Source organism: Staurois parvus, unplaced genomic scaffold (genome assembly GCF_062004578.1).
Source record: "Staurois parvus isolate SC_StPar_1 unplaced genomic scaffold, SC_StPar_1.0 ptg000062l, whole genome shotgun sequence".
Taxonomy (NCBI): Eukaryota; Metazoa; Chordata; class Amphibia; order Anura; family Ranidae; genus Staurois; species Staurois parvus.
Genome location: NW_028317858.1, coordinates 604,429 through 627,153, shown reverse-complemented (window position 1 = coordinate 627,153; position 22,725 = coordinate 604,429). Strand labels below are relative to the sequence as shown.

The following is a 22,725-nucleotide window of genomic DNA, read 5'->3' as shown; positions in this document are numbered from 1 at the left end:
ACAGTTTGCATATGTGCCTCCCACTTATAAGGGACCAAAAGTAATGGGACAAATGGCTTCTCAGCTGTTCCATGGCCAGATTTGTGTTATTCCCTCATTATCCCAATTACAATGAGCAGATAAAAGGTCCAGAGTTCATTTCAAGTGTGCTATTTGCATTTGGAATCTGTTGCTGTCAACTCCCAAGATGAGATCCAAAGAGCTGTCACTATCAGTGAAGCAAGCCATCATTAGGCTGAAAAAACAAAACAAACCCATCAGAGAGATAGCAAAAACATTAGGCGTGGCCAAAACAACTGTTTGGAACATTCTTAAAAAGAAGGAACGCACCGGTGAGCTCAGCAACACCAAAAGACCTGGAAGACCACGGAAAACAACTGTGGTGGATGACCGAAGAATTCTTTCCCTGTTGAAGAAAACACCCTTCACAACAGTTGGCCAGATCAAGAACACTCTCCAGGAGGTAGGTGTATGTGTGTCAAAGTCAACAATCAAGAGAAGACTTCACCAGAGTGAATACAGAGGGTTCACCACAAGATGTAAACCATTGGTGAGCCTCAAAAACATGAACACCAGATTAGAGTTTGCCAAACGACATCTAAAAAGCCTTCACAGTTCTGGAACAACATCCTATGGACAGATGAGACCAAGATCAACTTGTACCAGAGTGATGGGAAGAGAAGAGTATGGAGAAGGAAAGGAACTGCTCATGATCCTAAGCATACCACCTCATCAGTGAAGCATGGTGGTGGTAGTGTCATGGCGTGGGCATGTATGGCTGCCAATGGAACTGGTTCTCTTGTATTTATTGATGATGAGACTGCTGACAAAAGCAGCAGGATGAATTCTGAAGTTTTTCGGGCAATATTATCTGCTCATATTCAGCCAAATGCTTCACAACTCATTGGACGCCGCTTCACAGTGCAGATGGACAATGACCCAAAGCATACTGCAAAAGCAACCAAAGAGTTTTTTAAGGGAAAGAAGTGGAATGTTATGCAATGGCCAAGTCAATCACCTGACCTGAATCTGATTTGAGCATGCTTTTCACTTGCTGAAGACAAAACTGAAGGGAAAATGCCCCAAAAACAAGAAGGAACTGAAGACAGTTGCAGTAGAGGCCTGGCAGAGCATCACCAGGGACGAAACCCAGCGTCTGGTGATGTCTATGCGTTCCAGACTTCAGGCTGTAATTGACTGCAAAGGATTTGCAACCAAGTATTAAAAAGTGAAAGTTTGATTTATGATTATCATTCTGTCCCATTACTTTTGGTTCCTTAACAAGTGAGAGGCACATATGCTAACTGTTGTAATTCCTACACCTTTCACCTGATTTGGATGTAAATACCCTAAAATTAAAGCTGACAGTCTGCAGTTAAAGCACATCTTGTTCGTTTCATTTCAAATCCATTGTGGTGGTGTATAGAGCCAAAAATGTTAGAATTGTGCCGATGTCCCAATATTTATGGACCTGACTGTATGTATCTGTCTCTTATTAAAAGCCTTGTTTTTATAAAGAGTTTTGTACAAATATAGTGCTAATTCCATAGGCAAACCTTGTTTTTGTCCGCTATACTGCTCCTTCTCATAGTGCTAGTCTTCATTAAAATGCACTCTCCATCACCATTGGTAACTAGTAGTGTTTTGTCTACCTCTCCTCCTGAGCACTTAAAGAGTACAGCCAAAGCTGTTTTCAGCCGACAGCGTGCTAAAGTCCAGTGTTGGCTGATGTCACTCAACTGGTCCAGGCTGGGGAAAGATCCTGACTTTAAAGTCAGGATCCACCCATATGTCTGAAACGGCATCGGGATCAGCCTCTCTTTGAGTCACTAGGAGCCTGAGCCAGCTGCTCCTGCCCTCTTCACAGCCCAGTGCTCCAATGAGCACTGGGGAGGGGACAGGAAAGACAATGGTGACTGACCGTCACCACTCTCTGCTCAGAGCGGCAAGGAGAACTGAGCGATCAACGGTGTCTGATTGCTCAGTTCTCACCCTTAGAGCAAGTGGGGGATAGATGCAGCATCAGATCTATGCTGCATCCACATAGGTAAATGTCCATGATATCATAAGAACTATTAGGCAGTTAGCTAGTCATTTTATTTTTTAATTTAAATATATTACTCAATAACCACAATGGATACAACTCCGCTTTGTGTGCAAAAAAGGTCTTTGCAAACCCACATATTATCTAGTAAATGTAGCAGTGACATCATCATTGTTCTGCTCATAGCCTGTGCAGAGGAACCAAAGAATTCCACCTACTACAGGCTGTCTGCAGAAAACTCCAGGAGGGAGCAGATACAAGACCAGTTGCCATGTAGAGGAAAAAAGAGCAGCAATGACTCATCTTAATTACAAGACTCTCCTTTTAGGGCAATGTTTCACAATGGATTACAGGAGAGCTTTATACTCTAATGCATTATTATATAAAGCAGTGCATATTTATTATTCATATTGCTGATGCATATGAAATCACCACTCTTCTGTGTAAGCTATAAAGAAGCAGACATGTGCAGAATGTGCACGTCAGTGTATAGATATTTACTGCTTTGACCTGTTGCTTTCAATTCAATACTGTAGATGCTTTTCTTCAAGGATATGAACTGTCATGTGCCCATTGCACTACTAAAACTCTTATTTTAGCATTATAATACTCATGTACAGGCAGGCACTTTGCGTTCTTTCCTAATATTAGGAACGGTTTCCTGTGAATAGAAACCAAACAAAATGCAAATTGTCAGATTTCATTTGGAGCATTTGTATTTTTCGATAGACATGTGATATTACTATTTAGCAGCTGTAAACTTTGCAAAAAAAAAGTGCTGGCAAGTGTGTTGGTATTGTTTAATATTTTCAGAACATAATCCGAGTCCAAATGTTGTGCATATCTGTAGAGTGATTTATGTTCAGTTTTCTGCAACCATATTCTACATACATAGCCACAATCTCAAAGAGGAATTTAAAATGTTTTGGGGTCAATTTTATTGTACATTTTTTAAGTTTATGTTAAATGTTTTATGTAACTTTTTTTCTATTTGCATCATTTAATGAACGTCCCACCCATCAGTTTTCTAAAGTGAAAGCACAGGAGCTCTGGGCTTTCAAAATTTTTCTCTAATTGAAAGACCTTTATGACCCCATCTGAATAAAGCAGACAGGGAGTGGGAGAGAGGACAAAGAGGCAGCTGGTATGTCATAAGGTCAGCTAGAAGATAAAGTAAAAGGTTTGTATAGTTTTTTTTTTTTTAATACCGGGTGGGGGCAAGGATTCTTGCTGCAGTTTTCACTTTTAAATAATACATTTGTTTTTTTAGACATGTATACATTCAGTGGAGGGCTAGTACTACTAGGTTGGACTTGTAGCCTTGAGTGGAAATGCTTCAACGTTTAGAAATGGAGTGAGATTCACAATCAGCGACACATGCTGGGCACAGTACAGCTACAGTTGGACAAAATTACAGAAACCGCACGTAAAAGAACAAAGTCATTATTGAATATGGTGTTGAACCGCCTTTGGCATCCAAGACTGCCTGAATTCTTGGATGGTGGATAATGGAATCTGATACCACTCTTCATGCAAAAACTATTCCAGTTCTTGCAGAGATACCAAAGGTGGAAAACAAGGCCAAACCCTGTTCTTCAAAATTGACCATAGTGGCTCTATAATACGGAGGTCCAGCAACTGTGGCACCTAGGGAAGGTGTGAGACTTCGTCTGCATGCTCATCAAACCACGATTTGACAACATCGGCTATGTGAATCCGAGCATTGTCTTGATAAATGGCACGCTGTCTTTGGGAAAAAATGTGTGCACCATGGGGTGCACAGGGTTGGCCAAAATTTGTACAAATTAACTGGCAGTGACTCTAACTTTCAAGGTGATGATGGGGCCTGCAGAATACCAAGATTTGGTTGCCCAAACCATGATTGTACCGCCACCATGCTTTACTGTTGGCACAAGACAGTCCTGGTCGTAAGCTTGGGATGGTTTTCGCCACATGTACACACATCCGGTGGTTGGGAGCAGTGTGAAGCTCAAGTACTATATTGCAGTCTTCTATTGATTGATGGCGTGCGATTTATGGGTGTTGCACCACTTTCTCCTCTTCTGAGCAATAGTATTGGTCACTAGTGGTTTGGCAATGCAGCTCGCCCCTGAATGTTTTGCTTATGGAGTTCCCTCCACACAGCTTTTATGAATAAATTTTTTGTTAGACTGAGATTGCGATCTGTCAGCTGTTTCCTTATGCCTATCATACTATGTTTTCTTAGAAACTGTACATGCTGTCATAACCTTCGATACTGTACTTTGCAACACCACAAATAAATTGGCAACTTCAGTCACAGAGGCACCAGCTAAGCGGCCACCATTAATTTGCTCTCCTCTTTGAAGCTCAGACATGACTCCGTATTACTAGCAACACATGCAGTGATTGACAAAAGTGAGACTTCCTACCAGTTAGCTTGGTGTCTCATCACACAGTGGATGCAAAAGAATGTTACATCACTTCCGCTTTCAACGCAAAACGTTGTAAATTTCACACCTGCAAATCATGTAGCGTTTCCATATTTCTGTCCAACCCCTGTATGTGCAACCCGTTCATACCTGCTATCGGTGTCTGGCAGAAAGAGGTCTTTTAGCGTAAACTTACTTTGCAGCTAATGCTGGGAGATGTGAAAAAGTGTGTGATAATAAGCCATGTCCTTTCAGAACACCCACCTTTTCATACCCATCAGTCAGTAAGGCATTATGGTACTTTGCATGGCACATGTCTCTTCTGTAAAACTGCAAGTACTCCCTGATATACACCAAGCCAAAAAGAGTAGCAAGTAACAACTCTGGATCAACTGTGGGTATAGGATTATATATATATTTTTTAATGGTCAAACTGGATGGACTTATTTGTCTTTTTTCAGCCAGACTAATTATGTAACTAAAGAGGGACAGAGAGAAAAATTCATGCCATAGACTGTTCGTTTATTCATCCAAAAAAACTAAACATTCTTCGTTCTGTAAACTGATGTTGCTACCAATAATTGCGAAAATCGGACGTTTTTCACGAATTTTCCAGCATGACCGATAAACGAATTGAGGAGAAACCGCAAAAATCGGCCGATGCCATTGCCCCACTAACAGTGCAAAAATCAGCCGATTATTCTTTGATGAAAAATCGGCCGATAAACGAACCGTCTATGGCCTGCATAAGTCCCAATGGAGAGATGGTCTTTCTTTTACTGGGTGTACACTTCTCAAAATTACTGAAGAATCCAGCTGAATTTCAATCTGTGTATACCTCTCTCTGTAAAACAGAAGTTAATAGATCGTTAGAGTGGCTTCGGCTGAACGGTCCTGCTGGGAAGCCAGCATTCAATCAGCCACTGCAGCACGCTGATCAGCATATTCTGTCAGAAGGGGAATCCTTGCTGTCAGAGCACAATAGTGCAGTAGGAGAGATCCTTGCATCCACACAATCTGAGTTTTTCATTCAACATGCTGGTTTAATTGGGGGGGGGACCGACCAAAACCTCAAAGTGTATACCAAACTTTAGAGGTGTGTGTTTAGCACTTCTGCCTGGCAGTACTAGGATCGTTGGTTTGAATCCCAACCATAGCACTACCTGCCTAGAGTTTGCATGTTCTCCCTGTGCCTGCGTGGGCTTCCTCCCACACGCCAAAGACATGCTGGTAGGTTAATTGGATCCTGTCTAAATTGCCCCTCGTATGTGTATGTATGTATGAATGTAAGTTAGATTGTACGCCCCTTGAGGGTTAGGGACTGATGTGAATGTACAATATATATGTGTAAAGCGCTGCTTACAATTGACAGCGCTATATAAGTACCTGAAATAAATAAATAGTATTGTGTGCAGGGAGTAAAGAAGACAGCAAGGTCCATGTAGTTGTGGATGATGAGACTCCCTCTCTAACCTCCTCTGTGGGGGATGGGATGAGCTCAGACTGTTTACTTCCCTGTGACATGAAGCCCTGAGCTCCTCTTCCTGGAAAGCCAGTCCTGTCTGGGAATAGCTGTGCTGAGCTCACACTGTCCTCCCCCCACATTGCCCTGACTGGAGACAAAGCAGGAAAGCACCGTTTGCTATCCTGTGGTTTCAGGCGGACATGGGGATTCCCCTTCTCTCCGTTGCACAGAGTTGCAGCACCCTCTGTCAGCTGACCTATTTCCTTCCCAAGCTTCTCCGAGCTGCATGCTATGCATCAGTGAGCCGTAGGCAGAGCCTCTCCCTAAGCTACACTAATCACTCCTCTAAGCGCCGGGTGTGTCTCACACAGGGGTATACCTGGCCGTGACGCATGCGCATTGAGCTTGTTTTGCACAAGGCGACTTGAAGTTTCTCTCTCCTGGAACTGGGTGTGCGCAAACTGGCCGCGCCCACTTCGTGCATGCCATGGCTGGCAAGGGTTGCTATTGGCTGTGACGCTTCTGTTGCTTTTCTAAGCCGCGCCCTCTGAGCAACTTTCACTATAAAAGCGAAGTTAGTGTCAGGCACTACTGCAGTTTTAGACATAGCAGACTGTAGGTTTTTTTTTGTTGGTTCAGGATGATCTTTGACAGGGTGAAGAAGTTGCTGGTGGTGCTGGAGTCCCCCGAGGATGACGTTGCTCCAGTGTTCAGCAGCGGGGACACGGTGTCCGGGAAGGTGCTTCTGGAGCTGCTGGCCGACACTAAGGTGGAGTCAGTGAAGCTGCACGCAGGGGGCTATGCTAAGGTGCACTGGACCGAGTCCCGGAGTGCAGGCTCCAGCACGGCATACACCCAGAACTACAGTGATGAGGTGGAGTACGTCAACCTGAGGGAGACGCTACTAAGCACAGGTGAGAGCACACATCACCTCTACCAGAGTCTCCCGACAGAGGAGAGGGTTACAACTGCTGCCTCTAGTGTGACTTGTTAGAGACATTTCCCTTCACTTCCGGTCCTGTAGACTCAACCGGAAGTGAAGGGAGAGTTTTCTAACTGTAGGTCTCATTTGTACAGCATCCAGATCAGTGTATTTGTGCGGCAGGTGTGGCCAGGTGTTTGTGTACATATCAATGACATCCTGACTCTGCTCCATATGTAATTGTACCTTGAGCATTTACATTGATTGCATGTGGCCAGCTTGTTTTTAATTTGTATGAGCTACCTGTATCTGCTCCAGAAATTTGCTGATCTGGGTGCTGTAAGGTCAAGAACGACTCTGTAAATAAGCCCTTGGTTATCATGGGACCTAGTGTCCCTATTGGAGGAAGATCTTAGTTGTCACAGGACCTTTTGCCCCCATTGGAAGAAGTTGTTGGTTGTCATGGGGCCAAGTGTCCCCCATTGGGAGCAGCCGTTGGTTGCCACGGGGCCTAGGGTCCCCATTGGGAGCAGCCGTTGGTTGCCACGGGGCCTAGGGTCCCCATTGGGAGCAGCCGTTGGTTGCCACGGGGCCTAGCGTCCCCATTGGGAGACTTCCCCCTCCATTCTTGTTCTGGTCAAAACTTTGAATTTCCTGTCACTTTAATTCCTGGCGATCAGGACATTTGAAGCTCATTCACATTGCCTGGGGCAGTAAATGGGCGGTTGAGCTGCAGTTTTGTAACCACCCCTTAACCTAACATAGCTTTGTGGCTGCAGCAAAAATTATAACCCTGTCACAATCGTCGGCAGTACCTTCACCAAATATTACCTGTTCAAGTAAATGGGGATGCGTTGTAGTCTTGTGCATTGGGTTTTTCAGGGTAAAAGAGGTGACCTACCACCTCCCAGCTGCCTGTTAACTGGCCTCTGAAAAGCGGTCTACCACAGATCGTTTTTTAGAGGGGCAATAAGGGCTGCCGCCAATGTGCTTGAGCCCTTAGAGTAAATCCTTCTATTGGAGAAACAGGCAGCAATAAAAACCTGAAAGGGGTTCTAACCACTCACCTCACCATCCAAATCTAAAAAAGTGTCTGTGGTTCTCCTTTTTGATTTGGAATAGTGTAAACATGTTCCTCAATAATATGCACTGTAAGGGTAATGCTGCACAGATGTTTAACAGAAAGTTTCCTGTCTCTCCAACAACTCTTGATTTGATAAGATTAAAGTATGACGAGGATAAGGATTTCAGGGCTGCTGGATGAGCGCAGGTCCGATGTAAACAAGGCTCCCTGTGACTGGCAAACTGCTGCCACTTGCGGAAAAGCAGCTCGTGGACTTGGCTGGCATTCCCGGACTGTCCCCAGTTCAACTACACAGTGCCAACCTGTGTCCTAGACTGCCCCTGGGCTCAGAACCTTTTTTAATGATCTGTTCCGTGTACTTCTGATTGTGTGCGATCAAACACGTCTGCAGTGTTGTGCTATGTAACACTTGTGTGTGTGCAGGGACAGAAGATTCTTGGTATGTGGACACATATTAGTGTGTTTATGCATTCTTGTATACTTTCTACAATATGAGAGTGTTTGTATCCCTCCAGCAAGTAGAACATATCAAAGTCACCATATGGACAGTGGCAGATTAAGCCCCTGTTCACGCCTGGGCATTTTGTGGCTTGAAACGCTCAGCAAGCCAGATCCTTTGCATCTAAACTGTCCCTGTTCACATATGAGCATCAGGTGGCTGTAATGCAATGTCTGAAATTGCAAAAGGTGCATGAGCTACCTTTTAACCTACCGGGGACTTATACCCCCTTCCTTACCAGGCCAATTTTCAGCTTTCAGTGCTGTCGCATTTCAAATGACAATTGCGCGGTCATGCAACACTGTACCCATATCAAATTTTTATAATTTTTCTCACAAATAGAGCTTTCTTTTAGTGGTATTTACATGCCACTAGGTATTTTTTTACTTTTTTGCGCTGTAGACAAAAAAAGAGCAAAAAATTTGAAGAAAAAGTTCAGGTAATTTTTCTCCTACACTGATGTGCGTTGATGAAGTGGCACGGATGGGCAGCACTAATGAGGTGGCACTGACTGGCGCAACTGCTGGGCACTGACTGGCGCAACTGCTGGGTGGCACAGATGGGTGGCACTGCTGGGCACAGGTGGGTGGCACTGCTGGGCACCAATCATCAGGGCGCTGATTATCCGTGCCCTGGTGATCGGTGCCTATCCCTGCTCGTCAGAACTCGTGAGAACTGCCAGTTCTCAGCAGTACTTTCCTCACGCTCTGTCATTGGACACGGCTGATCACGTGGTAAAAGGCTGCTGTGATTGGTCTTTTACCACATCACGTGATCAGCTGGGTCCTTAGGACACCGCTATCACGGAGATCATTGGGTGCGCACCCCGGGGGTGCGCAGAAGAGCTTGTTCTGGGAGGACGTCATATGATGCTCTCCCAGAACTGGCCGGCCACAGGAGCATGAAAAAAAAGCACAAAACGTGTTGTGCGCTTTTTTTTTTTTTTTTTTTTTTTTTTTTTTTTTGAATGCTCCCATAACAAGTCTCTGGGGCCAAATATTCTCTGCCCCCCCCCCCCCCAAAAAAAAAAGTGGCACTTGACACCTAAAAACATGATGGAAAAACTCAATTGACTAATACATGCTTAGCTCAAGTGTGAGTTGGGGCTAGTATGTATGAAAATGAGTTGGGGACCTTAGATTTTAAGCTCCTTGAGGACAGGAACTAATGTGAATGTACAGTATATATGTAAAGTGTTGATTAAATTAACGGGCCTATAGAAGGTCCTGTAATAGAGTAGGTGCTTGCTTGGGGGGCTAAGATTTTTAAATTGAGGGCTGGCACACACTGGGAATCGCACAGGAGTGTGCGGCGCATTTCTGTGCGATTCTTATGCTATTCTGTGCAGTGCAATTTCAGCTCTCTCATTTTGAATGGGCTAAAATTGCACTTTACCAAAGGTAGTGCATGCATTTGTTTTCGAAACTCCCTGCAACCGGATTGCATGGTACTTCTGTACCATGCAATCTGGTGCAGTCAAACACTGTGTTTGCAACCTGCGTTTGGGGTGTCGTTAACTTAATATTGACACCTGATGTAGATCGCAACTACAGTGTTTTTTGGAGAAGTTGCAGGAAACCTGCACAAAACATGGGTTTAATGTTCTGGTGTGAACTGGCCCTGAAAACTATTGTTTCTAATGTGGTTATTGACCTCTATGCACTGTAGTTTTGTGAGGGAAATTTTTATTGGCCCATTCACACCTACATGTGTCCATTACTACGGGCGCTGCATCACACATGGAACCATGAATGAAGCCAGCCTCAGACGTGCTTCACAAACGCACGTTAAAGCAGAAAATAAATGCCTACAGTGGGGGAAAATAATTATTTGATCCCCCTACAGATTTTGTAAGTTGGCCCACTTCCAAAGAAATGAAGGGTCTATAATTTTTATCATAGGTTTTAAATGATAGGGACAGAATATCAACCAAAAAACCCATAAAAATGTATGGTACAAAGGGTATAAATTTAGTTGCAGTTCAATGAGTAAAATAAGTATTTGATTCCCAAGCAACTTTTCCTCTTCTCCCCCCCACCCCCTCACCCCCCACTGACACCAACGATGGGGCACTATACCTCCCCCCCACTGACACCAACGATGGGGCATTATACCTCCCCCCCCCCCCCCCACTGACACCAATGATGGGGCACTATTCCACCCCCCCCCCCACTGACACCAATGATGGGGCACTATTCCACCCCCCCCCACTGGCACCAATGATGGGGCACTATTCCACCCCCCCCCCCACTGACACCAATGATGGGGCACTATTCCACCCCCCCCCCCCACTGACACCAATGATGGGGCACTATTCCACCCCCCCCCCCCACTGACACCAATGATGGGGCACTATTCCACCCCCCCCCCCACTGACACCAATGATGGGGCACTATTCCACCCCCCCCCCCACTGACACCAATGATGGGGCACTATTCCACCCCCCCCCCCCCCCCACTGACACCAATGATGGGGCACTATTCCACCCCCCCCCCCCCACTGACACCAATGATGGGGCACTATTCCACCCCCCCCCCCACTGACACCAATGATGGGGCACTATTCCACCCCCCCCCCCCTGACACCAATGATGGGGCACTATTCCACCCCCCCCCCCCCTGACACCAATGATGGGGCACTATTCCACCCCCCCCCCCCCACTGACACCAATGATGGGGCACTATTCCACCCCCCCCCCCCCCACTGACACCAATGATGGGGCACTATTCCACCCCCCCCCCACTGACACCAATGATGGGGCACTATTCCACCCCCCCCACTGACACCAATGATGGGGCGCTATTCCACCCCCCACTGACACCAATGATGGGGCGCGATTCCTCCCATTAATACCAATGATGGGACACTATTCCTCCCACTAACACCAATGATGGGGCACGATTCTTCCCACTGGTGTGCATTGGAAGAGGGGTAGTCTTATACGGCGAGTATAACCTAAACACTACATTTTAACAGGAAAAGTAGGGGGTCGTCTTATACGCCGGAAAATACAGTACTTGGGAGAGAAACCCTTGTTGGCAAGCACAGAAGATGTTTCTTGTAGTTGGTTACTAGGTTTGCATACATCTCAGGAGGGTTTTTGGTCCATTCTTCTTTACAGATCTTTTTTAAATCCTTAAGGTTTCTTGGCTGTTGCTTGGCAACTCGAAGTTTCAGCTCCCTCCATAAGTTTTCAATAGGATTAAGGTGTGTGAGACTGGACAGGACCACTTCATGACCTTAATGTGCTTCATGAGCCTCTCCTTTGTTCCATGGCCGGTATGTTTTGGGTCATTGTCATGCTGGAAGACCCATCCACAACCCATCTTCAGTGTTCTGGTTAAGGGAAGAAAGTTCTCATACAAGATTTTACGATATGTGGCAAAGTCTGCCTGTACCATTAGCAGAGAAATGGCCCAAACGTATAATGTTTCCACCTCTGTGCTTGACTGTAGGGATGGTGTTCTTAGGGTCATAGCATTTTTCTTCCTCCAAACATGGCAAGTTGAGTTAATGCCAAAGAGCTCATTTTTGGTATAATCTGACCACAGCAATTTCTTCCAATCCTTCTCTTAATCATTTTAGATGTTCAATGGCAAACTTCAGACAGGCCTGTACATGTGCTTTCTTGAGAGGGACCTTGTGGATTTCAATCCATGGCGGCGTTTTGTTTTGTTAATGGTTTGTCTGACTGTGGTCCCAACTGCCTTGAGATCATTCACAAGCTACTTCCGTGTAGTTCTGGGCTGATCCTTTAATTTTCTCATCATCCTAACCCCATGAGATGAAATCTTGCATGGAGCTCCACCCTGAGGGCGATTGATGGTTATTTTGTATTTCTTCCAGTTGCGCATAATCACTCCAACAGTTGTCTCCTTCCTAATGTCTTTTGACAGCTTTTCTTGCCCATGGTGGTGCCCAAGAAAGATTCTGTGGACAGGTGTCTTTTTATATACATTGACAGGACTAATCTATGCACTATAGCCAGTCTGTGAGAGCCAGAATTAGTGTGTGTGTGGTTGATATTCTGTCTATCATTTAAAATATACTTATGATAAAAATGATTTACCCTTCATTTCTTTGTAAGTGAGCAAACTTACAAAATCTGCAGGGGATCAAATAATAAATTTTCCTGTGTGTGCTCCCAGTAAACTAGTGGGGGTGATGAATTACATCTCATGCACCCTTAACGCCCATCTGTTAGCCTATGCACACATAGGCTTTTAGAGGAGTTTAGGGGCAGAGATCTGAATGCACCAAAATCGCATTCAAAAGAGGAGCTTTGGGGCAGAAAATGCTTGATTCATCTAAATGTGTCTAAACATGTCTAAACACAAGACACGTTTAGTGCTAGTGTTTCTTTATTTTATTGGCTACAATAGAACATATATTCTGGCCACCAAAATGAACAGGAGAAGCATGTTCAAAAAGTCCCAGCGTGCATGAATCCTTAAAAAGAACCTGGAGCCCACAGTACAGTGTTCTTGCTGCTACCTTTTTTGTAAGGCATTAGAACAAACTTCGAAAGTGGTGTTCGGTGGCGTGATCTAATGTAGCACTGCATTCTGGCTGAACTAAATGTTACTGTTCTAAACTAAATGTTGCAGTACTTCTAAAGTCTGTGGTTTTCCTTTTACTCTGTGCCTTTTAAATGTCTCACATGTGACTAACCACAAATTTAAAGTACCTTCTACATACTTCTCTTTTTATTGTATTTTTTTTTTGGGGGGGACGGAAAATAAAGTAGCAGAGAAGCTGAATTTTCAGCAGGAAATATTGCTAGATCCTTGTCTTGCATTACCGAATTACATGTATTTTTTTCATTCTTCTTCTCCTACAGACAATGGCACGCTTAATGTTCTGCCAGCAGGAAGACACGAGTTTCCTTTCACCTTTCAGCTGCCTGAGTGAGTATAAACGTCACCCTTTACAAGCACAGTAATAACATTTAGCTTTGGTCATTTTCTGATCTGTGCTCTAAGTTTTTCAGTTTGTACCAGTATTTCATTGCAGGCTTAGCTAGCTTTTGGCACAAGCCATGACAAACAAGCAATCTGCAATGATGGTGTTGATCCTGTGTTTTTTGGATTAGCGAATTCTGGTATAGTGTATAAAAGGCTGCTAGTACTTGTTCTGCTGTAGCTAGATGCCTTAAAGTGCAAGCTTGGGTAAAATAAAAAATGTCATGAGGCAGTCTGTCAGATCTCCTGGTAGGATCAGCATGTAATAAAGTTGTGGAAGGTGTTTTTTTTTTTTTTTTTTTTTTTGTTTGTTTTTGGGGTTTTTTCCCCTCCTAAAGTTGCCTTTTAGGACCACATTCAAAGGCATGAAATTATATGCATTTCTAAATGCATGTAATTTTAAATGGTATAATTCACAAGGCATTTACTTATGTTGAGATGCATTTCTTTTGGCCATATGTAGAAAATAGAAATCTAATGGGTTGATCAACCCCACAATGTGACACAGGTTAAAATGGCAATTAAAGAATAATTTCTCAAGTTTGTAGCTTTTTAAATTGCAACTAGTGTCTGTATAAATAGTCAATGTGTTTGTTAGCTGTCATGTGGATGCACTGAGCAGGCTAGATACTGAGCCATGGGGAGCAGAAAAGAACTGTCAAAACACCTGGGTAACAATGTAATGGAACTTTTTAAAGATGGGAAGGGGAGCCGTGGGAAGGATCTAAAAAGCTATCTAAAGCCGTCAGTACTGTTCAATCATTTTATTAAGAAGTAGAACATTTGGGGATCTCTTGATACCAAACCAGCTGTTCTGGAAAGAGGATGTGGTTGTTTCAAGGATCACAATATGACGATACTTGAACAAAAATGAGTTGCATGGTCTCGTTACCAGAAAGAAGCCTCTAACTTCAGCTTGCTCCCCCCCCCTTTGTCAAGCAGTATTTGCAGTGGTTTTCAAATGCAATTTTTTGGGGGGAAATGCACTTTTTTGAATTTCACCGCAAAAAACCTAATGCATAACACAATTTTTTTTTCTATGCATGTCTAGTGCTAGAATTACTGCCCATGACCTGATGATAGCAGTGATGCCTTACATGACATGTGCGCTCGCCTCAAACACACTGGGGGGGGGGGGGGGGGTCGGTGGATGTTAGGTTGGTGTGTGTGGTGTGTTTTTTTTTTTTTTTTTGTTTTTTTTGTTTTTCTTTTTATTGCTTTCACAAAGAATTTAAACAACCCCTGTGAAAGCAATAGACATGTGGCAGGGATTTTTATGAAGGGATCAGGATCTCAGACCCCTTTGGGATTTGTACAAGCAGTAAAAGGCTAGTAGTCACTCTGATTGCTTGTACAAGAGGGCTGACTGCCGTCTCTATATATTTAAAAAAAAAAAAAAAAACTGTACCGGGGTGATGCCTGTTACATGCTGGTACAACCACAAAGTCCAGCAATGTGCAGGTATTTCCCTGCTATGGAAGTGGTTAAAAGCTCTGCTTCTCTTGGAGAGTGGTACTTTTTGTAGATTTTTATAGGACTTGAGTAGGTATACTGTTAAGGACTTTTGCCCAGGGTAAGATCTGTATGTAGTTGCTAAAGCAGATCTAGGATGATATAACCACTAACATTTGGTTTGGCTTAAATGATAACCTAAGCCTGACATTTCTTACAGGAATTTGGTGACCTCTTTTGAAGGCAAGCATGGTTGTGTTCGCTACTGGGTCAAAGCAAAGCTGCACCGTCCATGGTCCACAGTTAAAAAAGCGAAGAAAGAGTTTACTGTGCTTGAACCCATTGATATCAACACACCTGATTTGCTGGTAAGACATGCTTTGTAAAGTGCATTGGATGCCAGCTTTCCTGGAACTCTATGCTAAAAAGGGCCTGCAAAAATTGATTGTGTCAATTAAATAAAAACTTGATCTATCATTTCTAGATTTGATCCTTGCAAAATTTGGCATTTACTTTTGTAGGCTTATGCTGGTCCTGCACAGGCAAATTGAAGAACCAGGTTTATGTTGCACAAAACAGATTCATGGATCAAGCCAACCTACAGAGACCGTTTCTGTTGAAACCCTGATTTCAACAAAACTGGTCATGTTTACTTGTACCTACAGGTAAGCTTATAATGAAGCTTGCCTGTAGGTACAAAGAATTTCCTAAACGTGCACTGGTTAGGAGATATTTCCTGTTTCTGTAGCCGATGACCTCATCAGGGCATGCGCTGTAAAGGAATGGCTTACTCATGGTGTCCCTTCAGAACTCTATGCCATGAGAGTGACATTATCGCGGCTGGCCTTTTAATGGCTGAGCCAGCAAACCCAGAAAGGAAGACCTGATGAAGATGGAAGCCCTGTTGGTGGTGACAGTGTGCCGCTGGAGGGCTTCATTTCACATTAAATATTTCATAATGTGCTAGTAGGGGATGTGTACTAGCACATTAGAATATTACTTTACAGGAGGATGTCTTTTTTTTTTTTTTTTTTTCCTAACATTTACTACCACTCTAAGTTGACTTGCTCTTTTTGATAGTTTCTAAGATGGGAAAGTGGTTTAACGCAGTTGAATTCCCACAAAATGTGTTACTGTAGTGTCCGTGTTCTCTACCACTGTCGACTCCTGAAAGTCTTATTTAATTCTGGGTCAGGAAATCATTGTGTTGCACAAATGTATTGTACCTTTTTAGAAATGGCACAACTTCCAGTCATTGGGCAATAGCATCTTTCAAAGGGTAAAGTATATCTAAAGGTAGAACTTAAATTTTTAATGGAGCGTGGCAGATTAGAAACCTTAGATTTTTATAGTCTGTGTTCCTGTTTGGAAAGATTCACTTTATCCAGATGACCATGTGAACTTTGTTATATTTGGAGACAGAATAGTGAACTATGTATTAATGAATTGGTTTAGATTGCTATGAGGAAAATCTCAAACTTTTTTTTTTTTTTTTTTCTTTTCTTTCCTTTCCTAGGCTCCTCAAGCTGGTACCAAAGAAAAGATTGCACATGCCTGGTACTGTAACCTGGGGCAGGTGTCTGTCACTGCGAAGATTGACAGAAAGGGATATACCCCTGGTGAGTGAGTTTATCAACCTGCCGTTATTTGCATTTAAAGGAATCCTGGACTGAGAAAAATGCTAGAGTGGCCAATGCTATCTTTTTTTTAAATATGCTATCCAACACCTGGCTGTCATGCATTAGTACTTTTCAGGTACTGCCCTAAAGGATCAGCATGACAGCCAAACAGCTAGTGTTCCCCTGAGGAGTTCAACAGGAGCCTATGTATTCTGTCAACTCGCATTTTGATTAAATATCACACTCTTGTATGTTTCTTTAAAATGTACTTGTTTGTTTATAGGCATACATTGGATCTGAAAAAAATGTTAGCACTGAAAGCTGATTTTCTCCAACCTAACCCATAGGTGAAGTCATACCCATCTTTGCAGAGATTGACAATTGCACCAGTCGCAATGTGGTGCCTAAAGCAGCCATCATCCAGTCGCAGACTTTTATTGCTCGTGGTACCTTGAAACAGAAGAAATCTGTGGTAGCTACGCTGGCTGGAGACTCTATATCTGCAGGGAAAAGAGAGACCTGGCATGGACGGGCTCTAAAAATACCGCCACTTGGCCCTTCCATCCTTCAGTGTCGCATTATTCGTGTTGAATATGCTTTGAAGGTAATCTTCATGAGACAAAATGATCTTGCCACTTTGGTATGGGGAATAGGATAGTAATTTTTGTATAAAGTATAACTTTGTTGATCTGCTTACATTTGTAGATGTGTGTAGAGATCCCTGGTTGCTCAAAGCTGCTCTTGGAGCTCCCACTGGTGATTGGCACCATTCCACTTCATCCATTTGGAAGCAGAACATCGAGTGTGGGCAGTCAGTACAGTGTCCATCTTGACTGGCTACATGGAACTGTTCCAGAACAACCTGAGCGTAAGTATCTGAGCAATCTTGGTCCTTTTTGGTGTCTTGTAAGAGCATGTGTTAGTGTTTTGGTTGCTTCAGGCAGATTCTGTGTTCCTCTAAAGTCTATAGTATGCAAAATCCTCTTGGAGCAGGTCAAATACAGGTCAGAAGGATGCATTCAGAATTGATTTGCTGGCAGATAAGTGTCTCAAACTGATGCTATCGCTACAAACCCAGTCTGTCAATACAGGCCCTTACTCTAAGGCCAATACCTTATTCTGGTGTGTGTGTGTGTGTGTGTGTGTGTGTGTGTGTGTGTGTGTGTGTGTGTGTGTGTATTCATTAAGGCAACTGCCGTAGCATTCTAATCTCTGGTATCTTTCCTTACTCAGCGCCTCCTGAATACTCCTCAGTAGTTTCTGAAGAAGAGGTTCAAAACGGTCTTTCCCCTCCGCGTCGTGCCAGTATGGGTTGTATCCTAGACGGGCCATTTTATGCCTACATTCAGGAGTTCAGGAACAGGCCCCCTCCACTGTATTCAGAGGTAAACACTACAGTAAAAAAAAAAAAAAACTTGTGGTGGGTGTTTGGTTTTTTTGGGGGTTTTTTTTCTCCCAACAAAAAAAAAATAGGCATGAAGATAGCATAAACCCCCAAGTCACCTGCTGAAAAGTAATATAAAACTGCTAGTATGTATTTCAATGGTGTATTTGGCCTTTATGCTTGAAATTCAGTTTCAATTCTATTAAACACTTGCTCCATACCAATTTTAAAGATAAATTAAAGGCTTGTTTTAAACAAAAAAAGTCATACTTGCCTGCGCTGTGCAATGGTTTTGCACAAAGCTGCCCCAGTCCCTCTTCTTGGATGCTCCAGGCCCCTCCCTCCTTCCTAGTACCCCCATAGCAAGCAGCTTGCTTGGGAACAAGCTCGCTCCCCAAGCTGCTACTGTCTGTCCACATGCGGAGTGTGGCTCTGCCCTGCTCTCTCCTTGTTGGTTGTGATTTGACAGCGGGAGCCAATGGCTACTGTTGCTGTCTCAGCTAATGAAGAGGGAGCGACCCTAGAGAGCTGAGGATCTAATGTACATTGCTGGATCGCAATGGGGCTTAAGTATTAAGGGGGGGGGGGGGGACACTGCTTCACAGAAGGGTGATGTGTGTGGAGAGTTCTGTGTGGGTTTTTTTTTTTTTTTTTATAACCTTAGAATACTTGAAGGTAAAGGGGGGGCTTTTTGCTGATAAATCACTTTGAAAAACACCCTCTAGCATTTCTGGCTGCGGCAGTCTTGAGTTAAGGGAAGATGATTGTCGCATTTACGTTCTAGAATCCATCTGCCCTTAGCTCAGGCATACTGAAATAGGGTATACTTGGCTTAGCCAACCTCTCCTGAAGACTCCTGGGATGTATTTGGCTAGGCATGAAAACCAGGAAGTAACTGAATAAATGTAAAGTTTAAAACCAGTAAATGATACTTTCCGATCTATTTACAAATGCTAGCAGCATAAGGATTACAAGTGTTGATTTATAGAGTGAAGTTCCACTCTAAATGTTTATTCCCAAAGGCTCATTGTCACGCATATTTTTACTGTATTTTCAGGTTGATCCTAACCCACCTGCAGCAGAAATCCGTCCACGTTGCATGACATGTTGAAGGATGACTATCAAGAATCCTGACTTCTACATTTCACTGAAAGCAGATAATTCTTGCTAAAGACTGAATGTGTCCCTTGCATTTAGCAAACAGTAACGGTTTGCGCTGTACCAAAGATGGGGATGAGGGACTGGAGACCATCTCTAAGGAGAGGGACGGAGTAGATCCTCTTGCTGAGACATAATTTATGTGGAAACCAAAAATCAAGAACCATTGAGGATATGGCAAATGTCTTGGAGTGTTTCTGAACACCAGGGAACAAGAGTCTTCTCATTGTGGTGTTGTGCATATCAGGAACGTCATTGCACAGTTATAATGTTTTGAAAAGAAATTGTATCTAAAAGAGGGCTACAATATGATCTTATTGATACTAAGATGTGAATATTACTGCACAGAGGCATATCGTTTCTTACATTTTTATAGATTTATACAGCTAATGCCCAACAACTCATGTGAGGAGTACTAGTTGGATGTGCTTACTTTCTTGATTGATTCATGACCCAAGTGATATTTGATCTTGTTGTGCCAAAGTATTGCTGCATATTGACACTTCCTGTACCTTTCAATGAATACACAACTGTAGTGTTGTAAGTTTTATAGTAAGAAAAAAAAAAAAAAAAAAATTAATAGTAGACTTCTAAGCACTGTTAGGCTTTATATACAGTGTAGAACTTGCAATTACAAGCCACTGCTTAGCCACAATCAGAGTGTATAGGTGTATGATTTCAGAAATTGCTTGGTATTTTTCTAAAGTTCTGTTTTTATTAATCATCACCTGGCCTGACACTATACGAAATGCCTGCAGTATGCTTCTGTCTACTCAGTTTTAGTGGCCTTATGAAAACTTTACAGAGTTCTTTTAAAGGGAATATAGTTTAAACTGCATTACTAATATAGGTTAATTTGTTTTTTATTCAAAATGCATACTTTCCATAATTGAAATTTCCAGCTTCTCCTCAAGGCAGCAGTCAGCCCAAGAGGTGGTTCCAAGTAAGATTGTGATTGGAAGTGGAGGCTTTGAATAGCCATGCTTTACCACACTTTTTTTCAGGGTTATCTCAAGGGGCAGGTTTTTGCGATTCCTGGAAAAAAAAGTTACTAAATAGAGTAATTCCTAATTTTGACCACATTGCAGTATTATTGGACAGGATTGCAGATCACTGATCTACCTATGATTTCTCATGTCACGGTGCTAACGTGCCTTTACACTTAAACATACTGGACCTCATGTTTCTATTTGAGTAATACATATTTTCTAAAATGTTGCTGTTTAAAAATTACTCTTGTATTATGGCTTTTGCTGTATTTGCCTTTTTTGTTGCGTTTCCCAAACCTGTCCTTAAAGCCCACTGACGGTGTATATGTTCTATGTACATTACATAGACATTGTTGGAATTGGCTTTACCACATTGTGCTCCAACTATAGTTACAAAACCACTGATGGTAATTAAGGACCGGTGTGGGAATACTGCTTATATGGGTAAAATTATCTTCACTGTCTCACAAACCTGCAATGATTAATGCATGTCAATGACTGATATCATTCCAGAGTGGAGTAAGTAGAATGGATGCTGAATAAATGTTACAGAATCCTGCTCTGCTAGTATTTTTGCCAAATATCACAGCAGACAGATTTTGTAGCCATCGTTTCAGAGTTTGTCATTTTTGTCATGTAATTTTGTAAGCTTTTGTACTGACCAATGTGTAAATAAAAATATATTCTATCATTTTTTTTTTTTCTAATAAAACACATTCATGGTCTATGTATGAGTCAACTGGTTGGTAAACATTCTTTGTCTATATTTAACCATTGGATATTTTGTACACTGTCCATAAACCCTCATATTTTGGCTGTTATATCATGCCTGTAAAATTTTCAATGGGCATGAATAAACTGTTTTTTAATTAAAATTGATATATATAATAATTTATTTTTTTTTTTTTGTACGCATAACCATGTAAACTGGATACTGCTTTACCCTAGGTTAACACCTGAAGCGTTCTGCAGAAATGCAGTACAGTCCATTTTAACATTATTTCCTATGGGACATGTTCACAACTCCACGTTTTCACCGTGTGTGTGGTGTGTGGTTTTTTTTTTTTTTTTTTAAAAGGTCAGGGATGTTTCTGAACGTGTTTTTGGTTCTATAGACTTCATTGGAAATGCTGCAGAAAAGCATGTAGTGTATTTTTGCATTTTTAAATCTGCCTAGCAACAATATAAAAAAAAAAAACCCCCAACACAATGCGGAAACAGTTCACACAACCTGCATACGTATGAACCTAGACTTTGGCAAGGAGGAAGTTCTAGGCCTCAACACCACTTACAAGTGATCATACAGTATCTATTGACTACTGGCTATCAAGGAGGTACCACTAGATGAAAGTGGAATATATACGCTCAGGGTACTAGCCATCTTTGCTGTGTAAGTGTGTGGGTGTTTTATGTAACCCCAGCGCATAACTGTGTACAGCCTGTATCTGCAGCACATTCAAGCGTTGTACTGCTGCTTCTACACAGAGTGCGATCGTTTGGGTCTCCAACAATGACATGTTCCAAGCAGCAATTTTCTTTAGGAGCAGTTGAAATGCATGAAAGTTAACTATAGATAAAAAAAAAATCCAGCTAATTACCCCAAACATGCAATTTTGTGTATGTCAGGGCAAAATAAATAAGAAACATGCAGTACATCTCTGCAATGCCTGTACATCTGCCCATGTTTTGTCCCTATACCAAACCTACACGTATAGAAAAAAAATACCTGTTCTGCCAAAAAAAAAAATGCACCTGGTTCTTAATTGCCAGTGGAGAGCTGACAACACACAGGATTTTGTGGACTGAACTTTACAGGAAATTGGTGTGAGCCTGGCCACATGTCTTTAACACTACTTACTATCTGTTTGAGAAGAGAAGAGTCAAGGTTGGTACACATGAACTGAATATTGTCATTTGGCCAGTGTGTACAGCAGCTTATCTGCTTTCTGTTGAACAGGCATGCTGATCAGTATCCGATCAGCACTTGCAGCCAATGACTGTGAGCATTCATTGGTGTGTTCTGGCCTGGGGAGGAGCGCTCCCCTGTCAGAATACAATCGCTCAGCAGGGAGATCACTATTACTAGTATCCCATAGTACAGCAAGCCTCTCAGGGTTCCCCCCCCATTCAGCCTGCTGGGTTGAATGGGGGGAGGGGGGAAACTACCTTGGTGTACCAGGCTTATTTGTTCTGTTCAAGATGAGAACTGGGAGGATTAATTTGACTCCTTGAGATAACTCAGGAAAAGTGTACAGGACACTCCAAAAAAAAAAAAAAAATTTAACACATCTGCAACTGTAATAGGTTGCAGCTTCCCAAACAATAGATGTGGTGGCTGCATAAGAGTGTGTGGGTTTTTTTTCTTTATAAGGGTTTTCCCCTCTGTTTTCAGTTGGTGACTTGGCCAGTAACACATCTCCTATATTAGAGTGCCCCCACTCTGGTTAAAGGAGCAACAGAGATGCCTTTCAACAGCAGTATTGTCAGTTGGGAAGGGGGGGGGGGTGTTATATGTACTAGCAATTTTAAATGCATTAACAAAATTGAAGTGGAGTATCGTCTGTACTAGCAGTTTTAAATACATTAACAGATTGAAGCGCAATTACAGCAAACCAGTTGTTCCTAAAATATTTAAAGTATCTTGCGAGCCAGAAAACAGAAAAAAAGGAAAAAAAGGCTCCCTATTGTACACCATAAAATATATATCCTCTATGTAATCGGATCGCAAACATCTAAC

General features: G+C 42.6%; 1 protein-coding gene across 2 annotated transcripts in view; it reads left to right on the top strand.

Moving 5' to 3' along the window:
• Window positions 1-20,715, top strand: part of ARRDC2 (arrestin domain containing 2) — a 106,411-nt gene extending 85,696 nt beyond the window's left edge. Inside the window, exons 1-8 of one of the 2 annotated variants that reach the window (XM_089668749.1) lie at window positions 6,505-6,834; window positions 13,266-13,332; window positions 15,059-15,206; window positions 16,355-16,457; window positions 16,805-17,061; window positions 17,163-17,325; window positions 17,691-17,842; window positions 18,899-20,715. In XM_089668749.1, the coding sequence (XP_089524875.1) occupies window positions 6,561-6,834; window positions 13,266-13,332; window positions 15,059-15,206; window positions 16,355-16,457; window positions 16,805-17,061; window positions 17,163-17,325; window positions 17,691-17,842; window positions 18,899-18,952 (1,218 nt within the window). In that variant the 5' untranslated portion in view covers window positions 6,505-6,560 and the 3' untranslated portion in view covers window positions 18,953-20,715. Of the gene's footprint in view, window positions 1-6,504; window positions 6,835-13,265; window positions 13,333-15,058; window positions 15,207-16,354; window positions 16,458-16,804; window positions 17,062-17,162; window positions 17,326-17,690; window positions 17,843-18,898 lie in introns of those variants that run through there. The other variant, XM_089668750.1, reaches the window with a different exon arrangement.
• Window positions 20,716-22,725: the final 2,010 nt, after the last annotated feature.